Here is a 23,936-nt window from a genome sequence, read left to right as displayed (position 1 = left end):
TACCTCCGAGTGCTCCGGTTTCCCCCACAAGTCCAAAGACGTGCTATAGGTGAATTGAATAAACTAAACTGGCTGTAGTATATATGTGTGTGTGAATGCAAGTGTATGGGTGTTTCCCAGTGTTGGGTTGCGGCTGGAAGGGCATCCGCTGCGTAAAAACACATGCTGATAAATTGGCGGTTCATTCCGTTGTGGTGACCCCTGATTAATAAAGGGACTAAGCCGAAAAGAAAATGAATAAAGGAATGAAATTGTGGCCAGTGAAAATAATGAACAGCGTTTAAAATAATTGAATGCAATAACTGAATGCAGTCATTATATTATGCTGATTAAAATTGCTATTCATATTTTATATTTTTATAGAAACCATTATTTTTAAAATCATTTTATGGACAATTAATGTAACAGTATTAACGGTCTTCATATCTACTATGACTGCACACCTTTCATAGACTGTCGTGTTTGGTATCTGGTGCTGGACGAAGCCTGCTGTCCCGACGAGGAAGAGGAGACCTGTGCCTGCTGCTGGGGCTGCTGGTTGCGCTGCACCTGCGTCAACACCTGGGCCTGTGTGGCCGGTTGTGTTTGGCCCTGCTGCTGTCTCTGCACCTTCTGCATGTGCCACTTCTGACTGGACGTCTGAAATTTAGTGGTGGGGTTCCAGACGACGGCCTGCTGCACCACAGGTACAGTCTCTCTGGGCAGTAAGGGTCGCTGTTTCTTTACTGTGCTGGTAGTGATTGGTGATGAGCTGCTGGCAGTGGAGGCAGTGCTGATGGGCAGGGTAGAGGAGGAGGTCACACTGGTGCTGCTTGCAGCTCCGGTGAGGGGGATTATGTTGAGCGGGACGGCCATGGGGGATTGAGATGGGTCTTTCATAGTTGGAGAGGAGGAAAGGACTGTGTTCTGAGGCTGGGTGAGAGTGCTTGAAATTGAAGTTTTTTTACCTACAGCCAAAATAAATAAATATAAATCAAGATTTTTAACTAAAACCCCAAAAATTGGTGAATTGTTGAATAAACACTGACATATATAAACATTTAATTTAAGATAATTGCAAAGTCAACATGTCTCAATTCATTTTAGTTCAATGTGATGTACTAAATAACTACATAGAAAACTTAAACTTATAAAAAAAAAAACAGTGAATAGGCCTACTAAAATCAAGTTAAATCAAAATAAAGATCGAAATAAAATCAATAAAACCAATAAAATCATATTTCTTTCATTTTTAATAGAATACATTTTTCAATAAATCTTTTTCGATTAATTTCTTTATTCAGCAGAGTTGGGTATGGCCATTTCACTTGTAGCATAATTCAAAATCTCAATAAAGAAATAAAGCTAAATAGACTTGATATCTAATGTAAAGTTACTGCACATTATCGTATACTCGTTAACGTTACTGCATTTAGTTATATAGCGTTAGCATGCCTACTTCGCAAATACATACAAAAGTAGACATTAATTATCGATTGAAATGTAAATGGTTTTATTATTTTACCAGTTTCTAAATTACCTCAAAATTCGCGGTACAAAAAAAAGTCTACAACAACGAACAAAACAATCGGCTGTTGACCAGACGACGAACCGTGAACGATATTCATATTCATACTGACCTCTGAAGTGATTCTCACCACAGTGCTGGACTGAGATGCTAGATGGCGCCAGATGAACAGAGCGAGCCACGTGAACTGACATCCGGTTTGCCTCAGAGGCATATTTTAATAACGTTCACACTAATGAAAAATGTGGTGGCCTGCACTTTTTACTAACTTGTGATTTTAAGTGTTCTAAAATTCTTATTAAGATGTCCAATTTTCATAAACAAGCCTTGAATACATGGAAACTGATTTATAAGCATAACTTTTCCCCCCATTCATGTATTATCTGGAACAATCAGTATATCTTATTCAAAAACAAGTCCATATTTTGGAATGATTATGTTTAAAAAAGCATTAATTTTTGTTACAGACTTATTAAATCATGTAGGGGATTTATATAATTACAATGAATTTATCAACACTTTTGGTTTAAAAATTACTTTGAATGAGGACAAAAATTTATTCAATGTATCTCCCCAAAATTATCTCACCTTATTAAAACCGCAAAAATATATAACCATGTATCTGGTTCTCTTCCAGAGCTTACTATTAAGGGCCTTTCTATCGTGGATGGAAAATTCTAACTGCAGATAAAAGTGTTCCTCCAATAGCAATGGTTAAATGGAAACAAGCATTCCCTTCATTCTTCTTTTCCCCAAAAAACTGGACAGATATTACAAAATACATAATTGATAATAAAGTAAAAGAAACTAATTTTAAAATATTACATAGATACTATCCATGCAATGATTTTATTAGTAGGTTTAAGGTACATGATTAATTTTTGTTGTTAATTCCCTTGTATACTGTTTTATGTATAATTCTGTACTCCCCTGTTTAATAAAAAAAACATTCACATTGGTTGTAAATAGAAATACTTGAATATTTATGAAACATTTCAACATATACTGAACATACACTACTTTTTTGTTTCATTCAATTAGTAAGTTATTAATCGTTAAGCGCATATTCAAACATCAATCTGACAAAAATACTTGATGCAAGAAATGTGTTTTCAAAAGAAGTTGAAAGACAGAAAACTATAGCAACACATCACCCGGATATTAACCATTGATTTACCAAAAAAATGTATTTAACAAACCGTTGCATGGTAATCACTAATTCAAACCATGGTATTTGTGGTAATACTCTGGTAGATATTAATATCTATAAATTTAAAAAACAGTGGCATTTTTACACTAAAATATGTAAGCAACAAAACAAACAAACATGTTCAATTTATGAGAAACCATGGTAACAATTGTGAAAGACAAGAGACAATGACAACCATGACTTCTAAACTAAACAGAAAGCATGACAAATGAACTAAACAAGACACCAGTCAACCAACTTCTGTCACACAGTATTATTTAGTGCTGTAAATCTTACCTTCAGATTTGGAGGCTGTTGGTTCTTTGAGTGTGGTGACAGCGGCTGAATCTTTCCTGCTCCTCTTCCTCTCCTTCCCTGCCTGTTCTTCTCCCAGATCAATGACCAGCTCTCTCTCGGAGTCTGAGTCCATGTCTACATCCACTGATGCGGGCTGACTGGCCTCTTCAGAGCTCTTGCCTTTTTCTCTGGCATCTGGGGATGCGGGAGCAGCTTTCAGTTTTTCAGGAGGTTCTTTCTCTGAGTCCATGCCTGATTTGTCTTTAGCTATCAGGTCAGGGGTGCTTGTTTTTTGACCAGTTTCTGCTTTGGCCGTTGTACTGGCCATAGCACTAGACTTGTTGCTGATGTCTTTGTCCTCACCAGCAGCAGATGGTTTTGACCTTTTCTTGGGTGGCTCTTTCTCCTTTTTATCATCAGTTGCAGTTTTGTTATTTGGTCCATTCTTGGATTTCTGTTCATCTTCGCTGCCATATTCACTGTCGCTGGAGTCAGACTTGTCAGATTCCTCTGAATCGCTATGCTCTACACCTTTATACACGTCCTCAGATATTTCATCTATGCCTGTGAGACAGAGCAAACATTTAACTTTCAAGTTGTACATAAACTCTGCATGATTGTGTGTATATATATATATACATATATATATATATATATATATATATATATATATATATATATATATATATATATATATATATATATATATATATATATATATATATATATATATATGTATGTATGTATGTATGTATGTATGTGTGTCAAAAATGAATCAATAAAAATTCTGACTGAGTATTTTTCCTAAAGTAACAACAAAACAGATATATTCACTGTTAATAATTTCCTGTAGGACCTACAGTAACTTACTGGCAGCAGTTCACCAGTAACTTACTGTAAATCCATTACGGCATAAACACTGTACTTATATTTATAAGAACAATTTATCTTGCTGTTTATGTATTTACAGAATTGCATGTATATGTTGTAAGTGAAGCTCCGGTCTCCTACCTTGCGGACCACTAGAGGGAACTATCACCCGAATTCTAAACAGTACTTTCAGACTCAAACTCCCATACGCCTCTCTGCCTGGGACTATTTGTAAAAGCAGGTGTATCCAATTGATATTCACGCATATAAGCCCAATTTTTCTGAACAGTTCAGTGCGAAGTCTTGATTTGCCCATCATTACCGAACGTTTTTTTATAGTGGTTTTTTTCTTACCTGTGCTTTGACCCCTTTGACCCCTTTGCTTGCCATCATTGGATAAAAACTAACTAACTTTTTAGTCTCTTTTCTGACAATGTCTGAAATGGTTTGTTCAAGCATCCAGTCTTTCTAAACACCGCCTTTTAGAGAAGCTACTTTGCTCTGATTGGTCAGATGACCCATACTGCATATCTGCCAACACTCCTGTTTTACCTGGGCGTCTCCTGTATTTCAGACCCATCTACCGCCACCCTCCTGTTTTGTTATTTCTCTCGGAAAATTCTCGTAATTTCACCCTGCCCCTGAAACTTAGCTTTTTGGTACAGTCTGTAACCCCTCCGACCGGGATGCCAACTTTGGTAAAGTAACCGATCGCATCGGCCAACCAAAATGTGGTCCATAGTATAGTTACTAACATTTACATTTACATTTACATTTAGTCATTTAGCAGACGCTTTTATCCAAAGCGACTTACAAATGAGGACAAGGAAGCAATTTACACAACTATAAGAGCAGCAGTGAGCAAGTGCTATAGACAAGTTTCAGGTGTGTAAAGTCTAAGAAGCAAAGCATTAGTAAAAAATTGTTATTTTTTTATTTTTTTATTATTATTTTTTTTTTCTTGAGAGAGAGAGAGATAGAGAGAGGGCACAGTTAGTGGTATAGCCAGAGAGGCAGTTGCAGATTAGGAAGGAAAGTGGAGACTAAACAGTTGCGTTTTTAGTCGTTTCTTGAAGACAGCAAGTGACTCTGCTGTTCTGATGTAGTTAGGGAGTTCATTCCACCAACTGGGCAGATTGAATGTGAGAGTTCGGGAAAGTGATTTCTTCCCTCTTTGGGATGGAACAACGAGGCGACGTTCATTCACAGAACGCAAGTTTCTGGAGGGCACATATATCTGCAGAAGTGAGAGCAGATACGAAGGAGCACAGCTAGAGGTCACTTTGTAAGCAAACATCAGAGCTTTGAATTGCGGCAGCAACTGGCAGCCAGTGCAAACGGGTGAGTAGCGGAGTGACATGTGCTCTTTTGGGTTCATCAAAGACCACTCGTGCTGCTGCGTTCTGAAGCAGCTGAAGAGGTTTGATAGAACTAGCTGGTAGCCCGGCTAGCAGAGAGTTGCAATAGTCCAGTTTATGTTCAGATAGGAAGGGTCGGACCTTTCTGATGTTGTAGAGTGCGAATCTGCAAGATCGAGCAGTTCTAGAAATGTGGTCAGAGAAGTTCAGTTGGTCATCAATCGTTACTCCAAGGCTTTTTACCATTTTGGATGCAGTGATGGTTGCCCCATCCATCTGGATTGAAAAGTTATGGTGAAGAGTCGGGTTGGCAGAAACTTCAAGCATTTCCGTTTTCGTGAGGTTAAGCTGGAGATGATGATCTTTCATCCAGTGTGAAATGTCTGACAGGCAGGCTGAAATGCGAGCTGGAACCGAGGGATCATCAGGGTGGAAAGAGAGGTATAGCTGGGTGTCATCAGCATAGCAGTGGTAGGAAAAACCATGTTTCTGGATGACTGTTCCTAAAGATGCCGTGTAGATAGAGAAGAGAAGTGGCCCAAGAACAGAGCCCTGAGGTACCCCAGTGTTTAGATGCTGTAGGTTGGACACCTCTCCCCTCCACGACACCCTGAATGACCTGTCCGAGAGGTAAGAACTGAACCATTGAATAACAGTGCCTGCGACGCCCAGTGACTCAAGCGTAGATAGCAGGATCTGGTGGTTTACAGTGTCAAAAGCAGCTGATAAATCCAGCAAGATGAGGACAGATGATTTAGAGTCTGCTTTAGCCAGTCTGAGATCCTCCACGACCGAGAGCAGGGCAGTCTCAGTTGAGTGGCCTTTCCTAAAGCCAGATTGCTTGTTGTCCATGAGGTTGTTTTGAGTAAGAAAGTCTAGGACTTGATTGAACACTACTTTCTCCAAAATCTTGGCCATGAATGGAAGCAGGGATACCGGTCGGTAGTTTTCAAGTAGCGTTTGATCCAGGTTGGGTTTCTTTAGTAGTGGGGTTACCCTAGCCTGCTTAAATGAAGTAGGGAATAGACCAGAGTCAAGAGATGTGTAACACCACAATACAGCTACTAACCCAGTTCTCAATGTGTTATTCAGAATCCCCCCCACCCCCCCACCCACCCACCCACCTCCACTGGTGTGATTGGTCTTTTATTTACAGCAAATGTCAAAAATGAAATGTTCATTAGCATATCTGATTTTCAGTTCCAGAGGATTCCTCAGCACTTAAACACAGTGATATGAATATTAATGATGAGACTGTATCAACGAGCATGTCTTCATCCATTGGATGTTCATGCAAAATAGGATATTCTCAATGTGCTTCTTGATCTTTAAAACCTTACAAATCTTTCATATACACAAACAGCTATATTACACACAACATGAAAGGTCAATGGCACCAATACCAGGTAAGCACTGAAAGCTATTGCGCTGCAATATTGTGCCCTTTTTCAATGTGGAAAAGGCTGATGTGTTTTTAATGACACAGGTTTGAAAGATTTGATCGGAGCTTACCGAGCTGTGCTTTGCAGCTCTCTATGGTCTTGTCCAGGTTCAGCTGAAAGCGGCTTCTGATCTGTCTCTTTGGGGAGGTGAGTGAGGGCTGAGCCCCCTGCTGCTGCTGCTGGACACTTTCACTCAGCTCCTTCAGGCCCATCTCTGCCTTACTACGATCTAAGAGAGATCAAAAGGCTCTGTTATGAGCACATTTAAACATATTAATTTTAGATGCGTTTTTAATTCATTAGATCCATTCTTCAGGTACAGCTCTTATTAGATCTAAGATCATTCAGGAGGGCTTCTTGAGGAATCACATGCATGTCATTTTGTAAATATCAATTAACAAATAAACTAAATTTAACAGTTTGTGGTAAAGGTGAGTAAAATATATTTTTAAAAATTCCACATTTTATTAAGCATGGATTCAATAAATCTTTTGGGTTTTTTTGTTAAAGTGATAGTTCACTCAAAAGCGAACATTTTCTCACCCTTAACTTATGAATTTCTTTCTTCTGTTGAAGAAAAAACCAAGATTTTCTAAAGAATATCAAGGAAAGGAAAAATGCATCCAATGACATGCATTGTAAGGAACAAAAAATACTAAGTCAAGGACTGTTTTTTCAAACATTCTTTAGTGCATCCTCCTTTGTGTTCAGCAGATGAAAGAGATTCAAACATATTTGGAACAACTGGAGGATGGATAAATCATGACAGAATTTTCTTTTTCTGGGTGAGCTATTCCTTTAATAATATGGATAATAAGATTTTTTTTCTTGAGCAGCTGTTGACTTATGAATCAACAAGGACCCCACACTTCTGTATAGTAGTTTAGAAAATAAAACAGGCTATAATTAGATAACAGATTGATTAACAGATCGAAGTTACCAAGGTTGAGGTTGAGGATGCTGCCGGTGGTGGAAGTTTTTTCTTGTTTGACAGGGGTGTTGGGAGCAGGTGAGTGGAAGGGTTTGGGACTCTCTAAGGTGCTTCCCGCTCTAGAAGGAGCAGGCGATGCTGAAAGAGCAGAAATACACTTTTAATAACACATATCACTATTTAAATACCATTAATCCATTAAAGTCTAAAACTCTAGAAGTGCATACATTTGGCAGGTAGAGGTGCGTGGTAATGTTTTGATGATGATTTTAGTGTTTTTTGTCCTTGTACTTTGGCTGGTTTAGGCCTGTTATGGACAATTTAGGCAGCATTCCACTTCTCTTTTAGACGTGCATTCACATGCAAACTTCCCTAAGCACTTTTCCTTAAGGGAATCCCTGCTGCCGTTTTAAAAAGCATTCCACTTCATCAAGTGGACTAGGGAAGTTCACATGGAGAGACTCTCAACCTTCAAATTTGACCAAGGGATCAATTCTGCTTCATATGCAGAGTCTAGCACCTAAATATGTGTCTAGCACCTTAATGTGATGTTAAAACAGAGACTTGCATTCACAGTGCATAGTAAATTTCAAGTGCACATAGGTTAAGGTGGTGCATTCAAAGTGGGATATATTACCTTCCGAAGGGCATTTTCCACAGAATGGAAACAATATGTTAAGTGTCATTACAAACTGAACTACTCAAAACTGGCCACTTTGTAGGCTACTTTAAAAAAAGAAAGCAAAAGGTACAACTGATGGTCCCCGTGATTCTTTGCGCAGACAATTTGTTTGGTGTCAAACAGCGTGTTCCATTTGGAAGGGCTTATCCCTATGCCCTAGACCCTTCAGAGCTGTCACTACAGAGGGTAAACCCTTTTGATTGGATAAGGGCATAGGGATGATGAGTCCTTCTGAAAGGAACGCAGTGAGGGTGTTCCATCCAAGCCCATTTGCGATGTTTCATCAACAGTGGCCACTTGTTCAGTGTAATCAATGATTAGGGCTGCACGATTAATAGAAAAAACATTACGATCTTGATTCGACCCTACACACAATCTTAATTCAGTTTTTGTACTATTCAGCCAATTATATTTTTAAGGTCAGGAGAGAAGCTTAAAGGCAGTCGCACAAGTCTTCTCAGGAACATGAACACCTTCAAATGGCGTTAAAAGTGTCACATACTGTATTTATAAGGTAAAATTCACCCAGTAATGTAATTTCTGTCTTCATTTAATGATGTATTTGCGGACTCAAAATCACACGGGATCTGACCACGAGCTACCAAGAATGCACACACGTGCACGCAACACGCCAGTGACAGCTACTTTAGTGAACAGAACCTGCATAGGCTGTGAATAACAAGTAATAAAGTTGTAAATAACGTTCAGGTTGTTGCACAGAGCAATCGTTTGAGAGGAGCGCTGAAAGAATGATTTGCATGTGTGTGTGTTTTATCACAGTGACGGCAGCCATGAGCCGCACTAGGAAGTGAAAATTAAACTGGCCACACATTATTTAAATTATCATAACGCATTTTACGGTTATGATTACGACAAGCATTTGATATGTTTTTTCTTTCATAGCTATCAATGATAGCTGTCAATGACAAATGAAAAGCACATGTCTCAAACATAATAATTCAATTTTATAATTATGAATAGTTGTAATCTGATGTCATTTTACTGTGAATTAACAAACAGGACATATTGAAAGTCTGTTCAAGTCCACCATAATGACTGTAGAAAATTTAGCATTTTAAGCAACAGTAGACCTACACATAGGCCTAACATTATTATTGTTGTTTTATCATATCGTCACTTTAGAATTATAAGGTTCTATCTGACATTTTTGTCAAAATTGAGTTATTGACATGTTCTTATTAAATGACAACTTATTGTTTACATTTTAAGACTTAAAAAATAAACAAATGCTGCACACATACTGTTTGCTATTTGGATTGCAAAAACTTTTAAGCTCAATATCTCAAAATCATTCAGAATGCAGATAGAACCTTATAATTCCAAGGTGACGATATGTTTGAGAATTAACAATTATAATAGCCTACTCATATTAACCTTTATTTTACATCTAAAGAATCGTGAGAAAGAATAGTGATCTTGATTTTGAGCAAAAAAAATAGTGATTCACATTTTAGCCAGAATCGTGCAGCCCTATCAATGATGTACATCCAAGTAAACAAGACAGAGAAAAACTACCAATTTTGTATAGCTGTTAATATTTTGGACTGGATTGCAGTCATATATAACAGTACAACCACCAGCAGGTGGAGACAAGTCCCTGCTTTTTTGAGAGATTTACTGAATCATTCATTTCGATGAAGTTCTAATCTCCTGTAAACTTCGTTCATCTTCAGAATGCAAATTAAGATATAGAGAAAATTCAGTAAGGGCTGTGAGTCTTTCAAAGTCCAGAAAAAGAACCAAAAACATTTGTCCAAACATTCCATGTGATTCAGTCATTAAGCTTTAATCATATGAAGCTCCAAAAACACTGTGCACTGTTATTGTGACTGTGCTTGCCTATATCTCTCATGTCAGGTCATCGGCATGCATGTTTACTATGGCCAGTACAACATATTCAGTCAGCAGCACAACACAGTAAGCATTGTATTGCCCATTGTAAACATGCACCATCATATGATATGAAAGACATTGGGGAACAATGTTGTTTTTACAGTTTTTTGGCACATAACAGTGTTCTTGGAGCTTTGGAGGTTTGTTGCTCAGTATGATTACAGTTGAACCACTGAAGTCACATGAAATGTTTTGACACTTTGGTTCCTTTTCTGGACTTGAACATCTCTGGACCATTCCTGTCTATGAAGGATGAGGGATCTCTTGGGGGTCTCAGGGGGTTGAAATGATATGAGGGAGAATAATTTAATTTTTTATTTTTTTTTTGGTGAACTAACTCTAAAATGAATCACTGCATTACCACTCAAATGATTCATTCATAAACATAAAATCAGGAACAAAACACAACAGTGACACTATCAGATGATGTGCCTTTGTTTTGAATTATTTTCGCTAGCAAAACAAAAAAAAAAACACCAACAATTTGTTTTTGCGGTTGAGCTCATGCTAAAAAATGTGACATTACTTAACTCTGTCACTAAACTATGATAATTCTAAAAACACAAATCCAATCAGGGATATTTTGGGTTTCAAAGCTTATTTCTAAGAGACTTTCTAACAGGGCATTCTTCAAATAGGGAATGCTTTTTGTCTCTAAAGATTAATTTGTTTGTTTGTTTGTTTGTTTATTTCAGCAAAAGTGATGTACTATGACAAAGACTGCATTATTTCCAGAAAACAATTCCCAGCGGGCACATTGATATCAAAACAACAAGTTTAAAAAAAAGAAGTAAAAAATTTTGTTGAGTGCCTACCTTGATGTCAAAACGACATCAATTTGACATCTAACACTGACGTCAAAACCTGTAATCCATTTTTGATAAATGTTTTGCACCAATGTTAGATGTCAAAGTGATGTTGTTTTGACATTAAGGTAGTTTACGTGCATTGTGGGGATACAAAATCCATTGTAAATTTTAAATGAAAGTTCTCAGATGAATAAAGCCTTTCTTATATTATAATACATTCTGTGTTCTTTTATTAGTGGTCAAAAAGGGCATCAATTTGTGGATGTCAAGGTTTGACATCAAGGTACTCACTGGGTTCAATGCCCACTAATTTTGATGTCCAGTGTGTGTTTAATGGATAAGTAGCACATTTTAATGCTGTATATACCAGTGCAATCCTGAGACTCTTCTCCAGTGCTGTAATGAGGCAGAGCTGCCTTAGCATGGCCTTTCTCTGCCGTCTCCTGTTCGCCATCAGATCCAGTATGAGCTGAAGAGTTTGTACTCATAGGTGAACGCGGCATGTCTGTCATGGAGATTCGTCTTCCTGTCCCACTCCCCATGCTCCCACTGGACACCATGCTTTTCCCCACAAGCAGCTTCGGAGATGCAGTTACATCAAAGCTGAACTTGATCTTCTCCTGTTTTTCAGGTTTGACGGAGCCCGCGCTGGGGTTCGCCGGGTCCAGGAGCATCTGGAACTGGTTGTCTGGTGTGTAGGGCGTGCGAAATGGAGCATAATTAAAGACTCCAAATTTTTTGCGAATGTTTTCTACGTACACCTCCATCTCCTGCATGGCACTGTTGAAGATGCTCTTGGTCTTCTTCACAGAGAACGGGATCTCTTTGGACATGAGGTAGCAGTTGTTAATAGGAACCCAGGCCCTGTTTATAAAAACAGTACATGGGTAGAATGAAATAAAACATATTCTTCTTTTATTTGAAATTTTATTTGATTTTAATTAATAATTGTTATTAATAGTTTCATTTTGTTTTTTATAAATACTTTAATTTCATAAAGTTTTAGTTTAGGGCCCTATCATACACCTGGCGCGTTGTTTTGACGTTTTGCGCCACTCTGTTTAAATAGCAAATGCATTTGCGCTCATATGTGCACCCATAGGCATTCAGTTCTAAAAAAGGAGGTGTGTTAAGGCACATTGCTGGCGCACAGCTATTTTGAGGAACTTAAATAGACGGTTCAATAGACCAGATCAAAGCTGGTCTATTGTCCAACGCAGAGCGCGTTAGTTGTGCCCTTCACTTACACATTGCTTAATACACACAGGATGTACAGCAATACGCCAATATCTTTACAAATGAAAAAGAATTAAAGGATTAAAATAATACGAACATTTTCATTTTCTAGCCTACATAAATATAAAAACCATACTTTCATGCCTTCATCTCGGTGTGCTTTTTCAGTTTAATCATAACAATTTGCTTTTGTGTAATGTTTTCATTATTAGCAGTATTATTTATTATATGCGTATTTATATTTGTTTTATTAAAAAGAAGCTTAGATTTGCCCACTTGTCAGGTTTTAGACCATATGGGGCACAGCATGTGTTTTTGGATATAACTCAGCTTTTTGACCACACTTCGTTATTATTGTTCATTTATTTGTTTGCTGGAAATAAGAACTGAATTTAGAAATAGTTTTCAAACAAATCTTTGCACTTAACAAACAAAATTAATTATGTAGGCTAATGGATATCTGTGCGTACAACACGTTTCCCCATCCACGAGAGTGAAAGCGAAAGTAAACAAGGCTCATCTCTCATTCTCACGCTGTAGATGCTCTGTTTAACTGTTTTCTCTTTAGTGAAGTGTTCAGTTTTTCCACTTACAAAGTCTGCCATGTAAATAGCAAATGCGCCATGGTGCGACGCAACTGGCTCTTAAAGGGAATGGGAGATGAGACTCTGATTGGTTTATTCTCAAATTACACCTATATCTCATTAAGACAATAATCTCAACCCTGTAAGACCATGTGCCACGGCGCAAAGTGGATTTTTCCGTCCTTAAAATATCAAAAGTGGATTCTGACACGCCCTTAATGCGTTTGCGCCCTGCGATTTGGACTTTGCTCATGGATCGTCAAAATAGAGCCCTTAATTTTAATTATTGAGTACAAGTTAAACAAGTTAAACTAAACAAAAATGTGAAATATTTATTGGGAAGTAGCTAAAATCAGATTACTTAATTCATTCATTCATTTTCCTTTGGCTTAGTCCCTTAGTCGCGGCGTCCCAAACCAGCGACCTTCTTGCTGTGAGGCGACTGTGCTCGTTGTGTCGTTTTCTTTTTGGCTTAGTCCCTTTATTCGGCTTAGTCCCTTTATTAATCTAATCCACCGCCTCGCCCTTAGTTTTATTAAGTTTTTTATAATTATTATAATTACGTTTTGGTAATATAGTTATTTATTGGTTTTTGTTTTTGAAATTTTTGTTATTACTTAAGTACATCAAGTTAAAATTTATTAAAATGAGAAATATTTACTTGGCAAGTAGCTGAAATAAAATGAATTTATAATATACTTTATTTCAATAAATGTTTTTTTTAGTTGAATGAATTTAGTTTTTATTTTGAGTAAACAAAAACAGTTTTAGGCTAAATACCAGTAAGTAAAAGAAACTTTTATATTATATTAGAAGATAACATTTATAATAATAACTAAATAACAATAAGTAAAAAAAAAAATAAATAAATAAAACATTTATAATATTAAATAAAACAAATAATATATAATTTGATACAATTTGATTCAAATAAATGTTTATTAAAACAAACAAACAAATACAATAAGATCAAAATAAACAAACAATATATTCAAATAAATGTAAAAAGTGTGTAAGTAAATAAACAGCAATGTGAATATTACGAACCGAACACTGTTTTGCGTGTCTATGTTCTCTCTGTCTATGTCTCCCTCTCTCTTTCTCTCTGACCTGTCATTTTCACAGGTACTGCCTACTTTCAGAGCACTATTGGCTGACAGGACTGCCAATCATAATCAACTGTATGACGACTCATATTCTCTTTGCCAATCATGATAGGTGCAGAGACTTTTCAATCTGAAGCGGCAACAGGAAGAGATCAGATGTTGTTGTTTGACGTTTGGCGTGTTGTCTGTTTGGTGGTGTCCGTGCATTTGTAGCTAATACAAATGTTGACTTTGAGTGAGATCTGTTTGAGTTATCTGTTGTTAAGAGTTCTGTCGTGTGTAATATCTAAGTTCACAACGGATGTCGTGTGTTTTGCACATCTTTAGCCCGCTAATGCTCCATTCAAAATTTTCAGTGACTTGCAGACAAAGGAGACCTGGAACAACATATATACCTTGCATGCAGGATATTTAATTATATATTTATTTTTAGTTAGTGTAAGTTCATGGCAAATCTACGGTGAAGGTTTTTCTTTTCATATTATTTTTTTCTTATTTAGAAGATTGGGTGGAAATTAAGGGTATTTATTTTTGTTATACTTATTTCTTTGATTTGCTAGGGCAACTTTCAGTTCCCTCTCCCATTTGTCTTGGTTTTTCAAATGTATTTTTATATTATTGTTTGTACATATTGCGGTGCTAACTGGTTGTTTTGTGTTTCTCTTGCCACCTTCATCATTAGTTTATTCCTTTGGTCATCTCAATGTTACTCCTTTTAATTTCCTAGACATATTTACATCAAAGGTTGTAACAAAACTCAACAGAAACAACTCCAAATTATATTTTAGATTTATTTCACTATATAATTTGTAAAGTAATAGTAATTATTATTATTAAATCTTATATGTTTAAATAGTGCCTTTCAAACACCCAAGGACACGCTATATAAGGTAAATAATAAAGAAAAAATAATTTAGTTTAATTTAAACGTTTAAATTTAGTCTTTATATACGAAGGTTATGCAACAGTTGTTCACCTGTCATGCTGCCCAAAAAAACGTGCGTCCACTTGTCCGTCTTTGTCCCGAAGAGCTTTGGCAGGCCAGAACGGGAATCCCTTCAGCTTGGCCCAAACCAGAGGATGAGGGTTACTCTGAAGCACACAAATATTTCACAAACAGACGATTAACTCCCACTGCTGACCAAGATGAGCAGGAATTTCACTTGTTCAAGTGCAAGACACTCACACACGGTTCACAAAACCAGTTGTCCCTTTTCTGGCAGGCAGAGAGATAACACTCGGGACAGACCTCGATCTCATTCATCTGAAAGATAACTGAGGTTTAAAACACTGAAACTGATCAAACTTTGGTTATTTTGTCTCAGAATTTACCATACGTACTTCATGTTCGCAGATTTTTACAATAACTTTAGCCGTTGCTGTAAGCTTATGGTTCCCTAAGAGAAAAACAGAAGAAAACAGATATAGTCTTAACAAAACAAACACTCAGCAGAAATAAATCTGACTGTAATGCTAACCAACCTCCGTTATAAATGATACAGTTGTGCAAAATCCACTTCACATCAGCCAGAAAAGCCTCAGTGGAGCCGTACATTTTCTTTTTAATATTCTGAATGTGAGCAAAAATTGAAAATGATAATGAAACGCATTCATAAAAAGCATTTAAATGATTTTAAAGGATCATTTTTCACCTTTTCTAAAGTGCAGATATCCATGGCGTGAAATATATACTCTGCATAGTCAGGATGCTGTTCTAACGACACCGGCTTCTGAAATGGCTCCGTCTGAAGAAAGAAGATAGATATTCTACTATTTAAGGTAATTGCTCGCTCATAATTTGAAATCTTTACTTGTCTTTCAATAATCCAAAAAAATGAAAAGATGTTTAGCAGAATGTCCAAGCTGTTCTTTTGCTTATAGTAAAAGTGAATGGAGGCTACGGGTTGTCAGACAAGATTTTCATTTTTTAAATTTATTTATTTGAATACATTCATTCATTCATTTATGTATTTATTTATTTTTATACATTTATTTATTTATTTATTATTTATTTATTATTTTTAATTTATTTGTATATTTGATTTTTTGTTTATTCATTTACTTTAATCCTTTATTTATTTTTTTAATCATTCATCTTCTAATTTATAATTTTAGAATTATTTTAAATTTATAAATATACTAATTAATATTATTATTTTATTATAATTTTTCTTCTAATTAAAAATATTATTTGTCTTATATAAATTATTTCTGTATTTGAAAACTGTATTATATATATTATTATAACATTATGAAAAAATGTCAATTTCCCAATCTTAAAATCAAATGAATTTCACAATCAAAACATTGTTTAGGGGAAGCCTGTGTCATTTCCAGACTAGATCTAGGCACAACTCTGACTCTCTAATGTAGCCTGAATAATGGATCTGCTAAAACAAGGAGAATGATGGAAAGTGGTGACTTTTACACCAGGCTGCTTCATCTTCTGGAGAGCAAACTTCAGCAGGAACGACAGCTGGTCCAGTGTGAGCATCGTCATAGCTTTACTTTGAGTCTCTATGCACTCCGCAACTGTGATTTTCTGCCAAGAAACAAGAGAGATGAATTAAGATTCATTTCAGTTAAAATATTTGGCATTTATTCATTAAGCAAACACTTTTATCTTTATTTATTAGTCACTTATTTATCAGTTATTCAGATGTGTGACTAGAGATGCTTAAAAGCGTACATCGTTTTGAAAAAGTTACACAAAGCACAGAAATTAAGCAGGTGCATTTGATGACTGCTAACTTTTAGACTTCTATTTATGTTCAGTATTTCACTATTCAGTAAGGGCATGACTAGACCCACACGGAATCTGACTGTGCAGAATTCCGGAGATTTTTAGCCCATCATTGATTCTGTTTATTTACTTGTGTAAATATGTGTAAATTCATATTTATTCAGTTTTTTTAATTAATTGCAGTAATATTATTGACTAATATGAAAATATTCATATGATTTATTAACAATACAGTTTATAAAGTAATATGTTCTGTCTTTAAGTAGATATATTATATAAGAGACTTGCTTTGTTAACCAAACAAGTGGATCTAGATGGATTTGCATTGTAAACATTAAATAAAAGTTAAAAAGGTATTACTTTTTATTTCATATATTAATGTTTTAGTTATGATACTACCAAAATCACTCAGCATAAATCCACAGATTTTTAACACAATTCTGCGCAGAAATAGCAAAAAATCTCAGCAGATTCCGTCTGGCCCTAGGCATGACTCATTTCTCATGCAAAAATAATATGCAATCAATCACATAAGAGCTCATTGTTATTGTTTGAGTAAATTTTTTTCTGTTAAACACAATAGAAGATATTTTGAAAAATGTTTAAAACGGGTTTCCACTGACTGTCATACTTTTTTTTATGGAAGTCAATGTTTATCAGTTTCCTACATTCATCAAAATGTCTTCTTCTGTGTTCAACAGAAAAAAGTTACTTGACAGTTAGTAAGTCATTTAACACTAAAGGTCAAAAAGACTGGAAAATCAATTTCAGAAGTGTTTTTTTATCTAAAACTTTTCAAAAACCTAATATAGGATGTAAAATATGACCTTTTTGGTGCAAAAAAACTTGACCAATATTATTATAAAGTTACTAACAATCCAAAACGTTAAAAAGGGGTTAAATTAACTAACAGATGTAACTACTTCCATGGAAGATTGTTTAGAATTCCTTCTTTTTTATTTATTTTTACTTCAAGATATCTGAAATGTTTTTGTATAAAAATTGAAATATTAATACTAAACAATTCTGTATATATTGTTGCTTGTTTAAACTACATATTTAAAATGAGCTGAATCAACACAATTCTTGAGTTTTTTGGTAGAACTTAATTGTTTTTTTGTTCAATCCACTTAAATTGTTAAAAACAACATTATCTCACAGTAATTCATAGCAGTAATTTTCATTTAGTGGCTCATACAATTCATACAATTTAGTATGATTTGCTAACCCCCAATGATGGCTGGGTTTAGGAGTGGGGTTGGATGCCATGCCTCCTTTTAAAAACTGTACATTTTCGTATGACTGGATTCCACTAAACTGACAAAACTTAAAAAAGTTAGGTTTCCCCGTGAGATCACAATGGCAAAAACAATGGAGTTAACTTAATTTGATTTGTAAAGAAATTGTGTGGAACCCAGCATTTTTTACAATATATATATATATATATATATATATATATATATATATATATATATATATATATATATATATATATATATATATATATATATATATATATATATATATACACATATTTATTATATTATTATATACATATTTATATATACATATTTATATATACATATACACATATTTATTATATTATAGATATATTTATTGCTTTTATAATATGACATTTATATGATATAATTTAAAAAAAGTAAAAATAATGGTACTATTAATTAGGTGAATATGGAATTGGTGACTCTGTATGGAGCCTTTAACGTCCATAAACATTAACATTCCATAAAAGATTCTTTATAGAGGAAAAAGTTCCTTTAGATTCCTTTAAACAACTGGTCTCTTGAGGAACCCATATAGCAGTAGAGTCTACTAGGATATCACAGCAAAAACTTTATTTTAAAACCTTTATTTAAGGATTGTTAAAATACTGCAGAATAATTTAACAATCTGCATAGTGATGATGCGTTGTTCAAGCACAAAGTGTAGCCGGATGAGGCAGTACCTCACATTCAGGGCAGAACCAGTCTCCTTCAGGCTCTGCAGCCAGTTTGAGGCACTTGGCGTGGTAGACGCGCGGGCAGAGCTCACAGCAGAGCACCTGGCCCTCGCGGTGGCACACCCAGCAGTAGAAGTCATTCCGCCCGTCCTGCGGTACAACATCAACAGGGTCTGTGGTGAGTGCGGGCTGCTTCACATAGTAAAAGGGACCATGTCTTAGTTCTGACTGGAATGCGGGCGAGAGAAACAGAGGGTCGGGGTTTCAAAACATAGCTATTATAGGTCACAAGACAATACAAAACAGGCACCAAGGTGATCGATCAGGGTGTGAAAAAAACAGAAGAGGGCAAATGTAGACAAATGAGCACTGAATTAATGGCATTTCGCTCTACAATATGAAAGGTAAATGCATCTTCGTTAGAGGAGGAAACAAGATCAGGTGTAATAATTCATTGCAGCTGCATCGACATGAATCATATTCGGTCTCTGGATGCACTTTTCTGCTTAGCTTGCATGGCAGCCACCTGCCTTACATTTGTTTGGTTGGGCTTATTATCGGTCTCATAAAGCTAAGGGAGCAGACCCGAGGTTGTTGGTGATAATTAATGGCTCTGTCAAAAGATGACACTTTTATGGAGAGTGAAATATTTAGTGTTTGGATCACATGGGGAAAAAAACTGTTGGCAATCAGCCATAGAGGTTTTATCAGTAGAAAACGCTCATGGTGTCAGATGCTTAAAGGGACAGTTCACCCAAAAATGAGAATTCTGTCATCATTTAGTCAGTTTTTTCTCCTTTTTTCTGTTGAACATAAAAGAAGAAATTTTGAAGAATGTTGGAAATGTTGACATCTGCAGTAGGAAAAACAAATACTATGGATGTCAATGGTGATCAATTTCCAACATTCTTCAAAATATCTTCTTTTGTGTACAACAGAAAAAGGAAATTTAATCATGTTTGTGACAAGTGAAGAGTGAGTAAATGATGACAGAATTTTCCTTTTGTCTCTTTAACAACAACCAAAAATTGAAAAAAAAATAAAACTGTGGGTGTGACAAAATAAAAATTTTTTAATTTATTCAAAATTTTGCAACAATGAACAGATAAAACAGTGGATTAGGTTGTCTCCTTGTTTTAATATTTATTTATTTTTTATATTACATTTTGCTCCCTGTGCCCAAGTCACTTTTATAGAGATTATTCAATATAAATAAATATCTTAATAATAAGATTTTTAAAAATAAATTTAATCATGATGTTTTAAATAGCAAGAAATCATAATGTTGAATATAATTCACGATGAAATATTTATAAATATAAAAATATGTAGTTAATTGACATTATTAATTAAAAAATTTACAACAGACCTTCTTAAAGGGATAGTTCACCCAAAAATTTACTCATCATTTACTCACCCCCAGTGTATCCAACCATTCATTCATTCATTCATTGTCCTTCAGCTTAGTCTCTATTTCAGAGATCGCCACAGCAAAATGAAAAGCCAACTAATTCAGCATATGTTTTATACAGCGGATGCCCTTCCAGCCGCAACCCAGTATTGGGAAACACCCTTACACATTCATTTACCCAAACACTCATACCCTACAGACAATTTAGCCAACCCAATTAACGTATACCACATGTCTTTGGACTGTGGGGGAAACAGGAGCACCTGGAGGAAAACCAATCAAACACTGGGAGAACTTTGTATCCAAACTATAAAGAGTTTATTTTTCTTTAACACAAAAGTAGATATTTTCAGCATGGAAGTCGATGGCTACCAGTTTTCAACATTCTTTGAAATATCTTCTTTTGTGTTCAATAGACAAAAGAAACCCAATCAGGTTCTGTAAAAGGGAATTGTGAGTAAATAATGACAGAATTTTCATTTTGGGGTGAATTGTTCATTTAAACTGGTCAAATATCACCCATTTCATCTGTCTAGCTTATATATTACACTAGACACAAGTAAATTCTTGTCAATATTGTTCAGACTTAAGACGTTCCCTTGTTAGTGGGGTCCAAAAATTCAGTTTGACAAACGGGTGCAAACTATTTCCAGCTAAAACATCATGAACAAACTAAGGTACATCTATAGGATGAAGGTAATGATGATGAATACTTGCACTATATCACCATGAAGAAGCCACAGAACAGACAAAAGTAAAAACAGACAGACACTGAAATTAGTAAATAAGCAAATGCGGGACTGAACAAGGGCTTGTAAAGGGAGCAAAAGCTGCACCTGGTCTTTACTGCTGTTGACCGCCCCTGGTTTCTTCTTCTTTCTGACAGGACTGGGGGAGGATTCGGATGGAGAGTGTCCATTTGAGGAGTGAGGAGGGCTGGAGACCTTGCGCTTAGGTACTGTCCTTTCTGTTGACCCTTGATCAGAAACTGCAAAGCAAAATTGTAAATTACAGACATTAAATAAGAAAAAAGCAACAAATTTCATCTGAAAAAAAAGCTGTAAATAACAATAATAAGCAGAAATACTAAAATTGAGTGTTCTTAACAACATACTCCATAAGTCTTGAAAATAATAATGAAAGAATTGCAGAATAAAGTCTGACCATGAAACCTGAACAAATATAGAAGATTAACTGTTAAAGTAATGCTTGAATAGCTTGAATAGGTAAAATAAACAATTAGCCCTATCATACACCTGGCCCAATAAGGCGCAAGACATGTATGGCACGATTTGTTGGTATTTTCAGACCAGCGCTACCCTAATTTTCATATTTTGTGCAACGTTGTTTAAATAGTAAATCCAATTGCGCCACTTTGTGGCGAGTTGCTATTTTGGGGAACTGAAATAGACTGTGCCATTGACCAACTAAAAGCTGGTCTAAAGTCCAGCAACAGGAGTTATGTGCCTATGCAGGTCACTAACACATTGTTTAATACACACAGGATGTACAGCAATACACAAATATCTTTACATATAAAAAATAATAAATTAATATGTATTAAAAATTATTATTTTCTACATAAATATCAAAACCACTACCTCCATGTCGTTATCTCGGGGGGCTTTTTCAGTTTATTCATGACAATTTGCTTTTGTATAATGTTATTATCAGCAGTATTATTTATTATATGCATATTTATATTTGTATAAATAAAACAAGTTTAGATTTATCCATCTGTTGGGGAGACGTCTGCAACACCATAAGGAGGATAAGAATAAGACGTGTGTTTGGATATAACTCAGTTGTTTGACCACACTTTATTATTGTTCATTTATTCATTTGCTTGAAATTAGAACAGAATTTAGAAATAGTTTTGAAACAAATCTTTGCTTAACATACAAATTAAATATGTAGGCTAATGGATGTTGCATACAACATTGTTTCATTCGCCACGAAAGAAAAAGATTAAAGTAGATTAAAAGTAAAGAGTAAAGAGACCGAATGAAGGAGGCTTTTTTTTTCACCTCACGCAGATGGTGTTTAACTCTTTTCTCCCTAGTGAAGCGTTCAGTTTATCCACTTACAAAGTCTGCCATGTAAATAGCAAATGCGCCATGGCATGACGCAACTGACTCTTAAAGAGAATGGGAGATGAGACTCTGATTGGTTTAATGCATGTTATGCTCAAAACACACCCATAACTCATTACGAGAATAAGCACAACCCTGTTGGACCATGTGCCAGCACACAGAGTGTATTTTTCTGTCCTTAAAATAGCAAAAGTGGAATCTAACACGCCGTTAATGTTTTCGCACCATGCGCTTTAGACTTTGCACCTAGATCGTTAAAATAGAGCCCAATGGTGGCTCTTTTATATCAAAGACAATTCTCACCTTTTGATCGTGTTGCGATTTCCATGCCTTCAGTTGCTTCTGACTCCTTTCCCTCTCCTCCAGCCAAACTGATCAAACAAACAACCAAAAGAATAAGGATATTTAAATGTCTGCTTTACACGTATTTCTGCTATTGTGCAAGTGATACTTATTCTGAATACATTCTTTTTGAAAACGAAAACATTTTACTAAAATTTGAAATTAGCTTGAATAAATTTTTCCACATTTACATTTAAATTAAAATGATTTGGAGTAGTAAAATTATTGGTGTGGTAAAATTATTATTATTAATATTTAAATATATTTGGTGTGGTAAAATTATTTGGTGTCCCTATAAGTTTGATACATTTTTAAATTGGACCAAATGCAGTTGTTCTTAAGTCGGCAACTGACTGATTCAAAAGATTAAATCAGATCGATTCTCCAGTTAACAGTTCAATTATTTCAATGATTTGCACAGAGCAAGCATCCATAAAATGATTCATTGACTCAAATGACCTAAACATAGAGTCTCCAGTTCGGCTACAAGACCATTGATCAAATCCAGTCAAAATTAGTCTCCTGTTACGAGTTCATTGGTTCAAATGATTCAGTCAGAGTAAGTCTCCAGCTAACAGTATGTGATTTAAATGATCCAGTCTAAGTGAGTCTCCAGGTCAGAGTTCAATGATTCAGATGATCGAGTCAGACCAACATACTGAACAATACATTTGTGAAATGGACCAAATGCAGTTGTTCTTGAGTCAGCAACTGACTGATTCAAAAGATTAAATCAGAGCGAGTCTCCAGTTAACAGTTCAATGATTCAAATTATGCAATCGGAGCAAGTTTACATTGAACAGTACACTGATTCAGTGTTCATTCATTCTGATGATCCAGTCAAATCACACACTGAACATTACATCTGTGAACTGGACCAATTTAAGTTGTTCTTGAGTCAGCAACTGACTGATTCAAAGGATTAAATCAGAGCGAGTCTCCAGTTAACAGTTCAATTATTTAAAAGATTTGCACAGAGCAAGCATCCATGTAGTGATTCATTGATTGAAATAACCTGACCAGAGCGAGTCTCCTGTTAGTATACAAGACCATTGATTAAATCCAGTCACAGCGAGTCACCAGTTGCTGTAGTTCACTGATTCAAATTATTCAGTCAGAGCGAGTCTCCAGTTAACAGTACATTGGTTCAAATGATCCAGTCAGAGTGAGTCTCTAGTCAATGATTTATTCATTTAAATGATTACTCAAGCGAGTCTCCAGTTAACAAAATCCCTGATTTCAATGATTCAGTCAGAGCGAGTCTCTAGTTAAGAGTTCACTGACTTAGATGATCCAGTCAAATCACACACTGAACAATACATTTGTGAACTGGACCAATGCAGTTGTTCTTGACTCTGTAACTGTCTGATTCAAAAGATTAAATCAGAGTGAGTCTCCAGTTAACAGTTCAATTATTTCAATATATTTGCACAGAGCAAGCATCCATGCAATGATTTATTGA

At 35.5% G+C, this 23,936-nt stretch overlaps 1 protein-coding gene across 3 annotated transcripts in view; it reads right to left on the bottom strand.

The window, feature by feature from the left end:
• Positions 1 to 23,936, bottom strand: part of zmynd8 (zinc finger, MYND-type containing 8) — a 39,754-nt gene that overhangs the window by 6,697 nt on the left and 9,121 nt on the right. For 2 of the 3 annotated variants that reach the window (XM_056467929.1, XM_056467930.1), the window contains exons 2-15: positions 22,436 to 22,503; positions 20,876 to 21,027; positions 18,635 to 18,856; positions 16,354 to 16,467; positions 15,578 to 15,670; positions 15,408 to 15,495; positions 15,267 to 15,322; positions 15,112 to 15,189; positions 14,902 to 15,017; positions 11,367 to 11,863; positions 7,604 to 7,732; positions 6,734 to 6,892; positions 2,994 to 3,557; positions 444 to 947 (exon numbers count right to left, since the gene is read on the bottom strand). In XM_056467929.1, the coding sequence (XP_056323904.1) occupies positions 444 to 947; positions 2,994 to 3,557; positions 6,734 to 6,892; positions 7,604 to 7,732; positions 11,367 to 11,863; positions 14,902 to 15,017; positions 15,112 to 15,189; positions 15,267 to 15,322; positions 15,408 to 15,495; positions 15,578 to 15,670; positions 16,354 to 16,467; positions 18,635 to 18,856; positions 20,876 to 21,027; positions 22,436 to 22,503 (2,840 nt within the window). The remainder of the gene's footprint in view (positions 1 to 443; positions 948 to 2,993; positions 3,558 to 6,733; positions 6,893 to 7,603; positions 7,733 to 11,366; positions 11,864 to 14,901; positions 15,018 to 15,111; positions 15,190 to 15,266; positions 15,323 to 15,407; positions 15,496 to 15,577; positions 15,671 to 16,353; positions 16,468 to 18,634; positions 18,857 to 20,875; positions 21,028 to 22,435; positions 22,504 to 23,936) is intronic. The other variant, XM_056467931.1, reaches the window with a different exon arrangement.

This window comes from Danio aesculapii, chromosome 11 (assembly GCF_903798145.1).
Source record: "Danio aesculapii chromosome 11, fDanAes4.1, whole genome shotgun sequence".
NCBI classification, from domain to species: Eukaryota; Metazoa; Chordata; class Actinopteri; order Cypriniformes; family Danionidae; genus Danio; species Danio aesculapii.
Note: the sequence above shows the minus strand (reverse complement) of the source record. Positions and strands in the feature narration are given on the sequence as shown.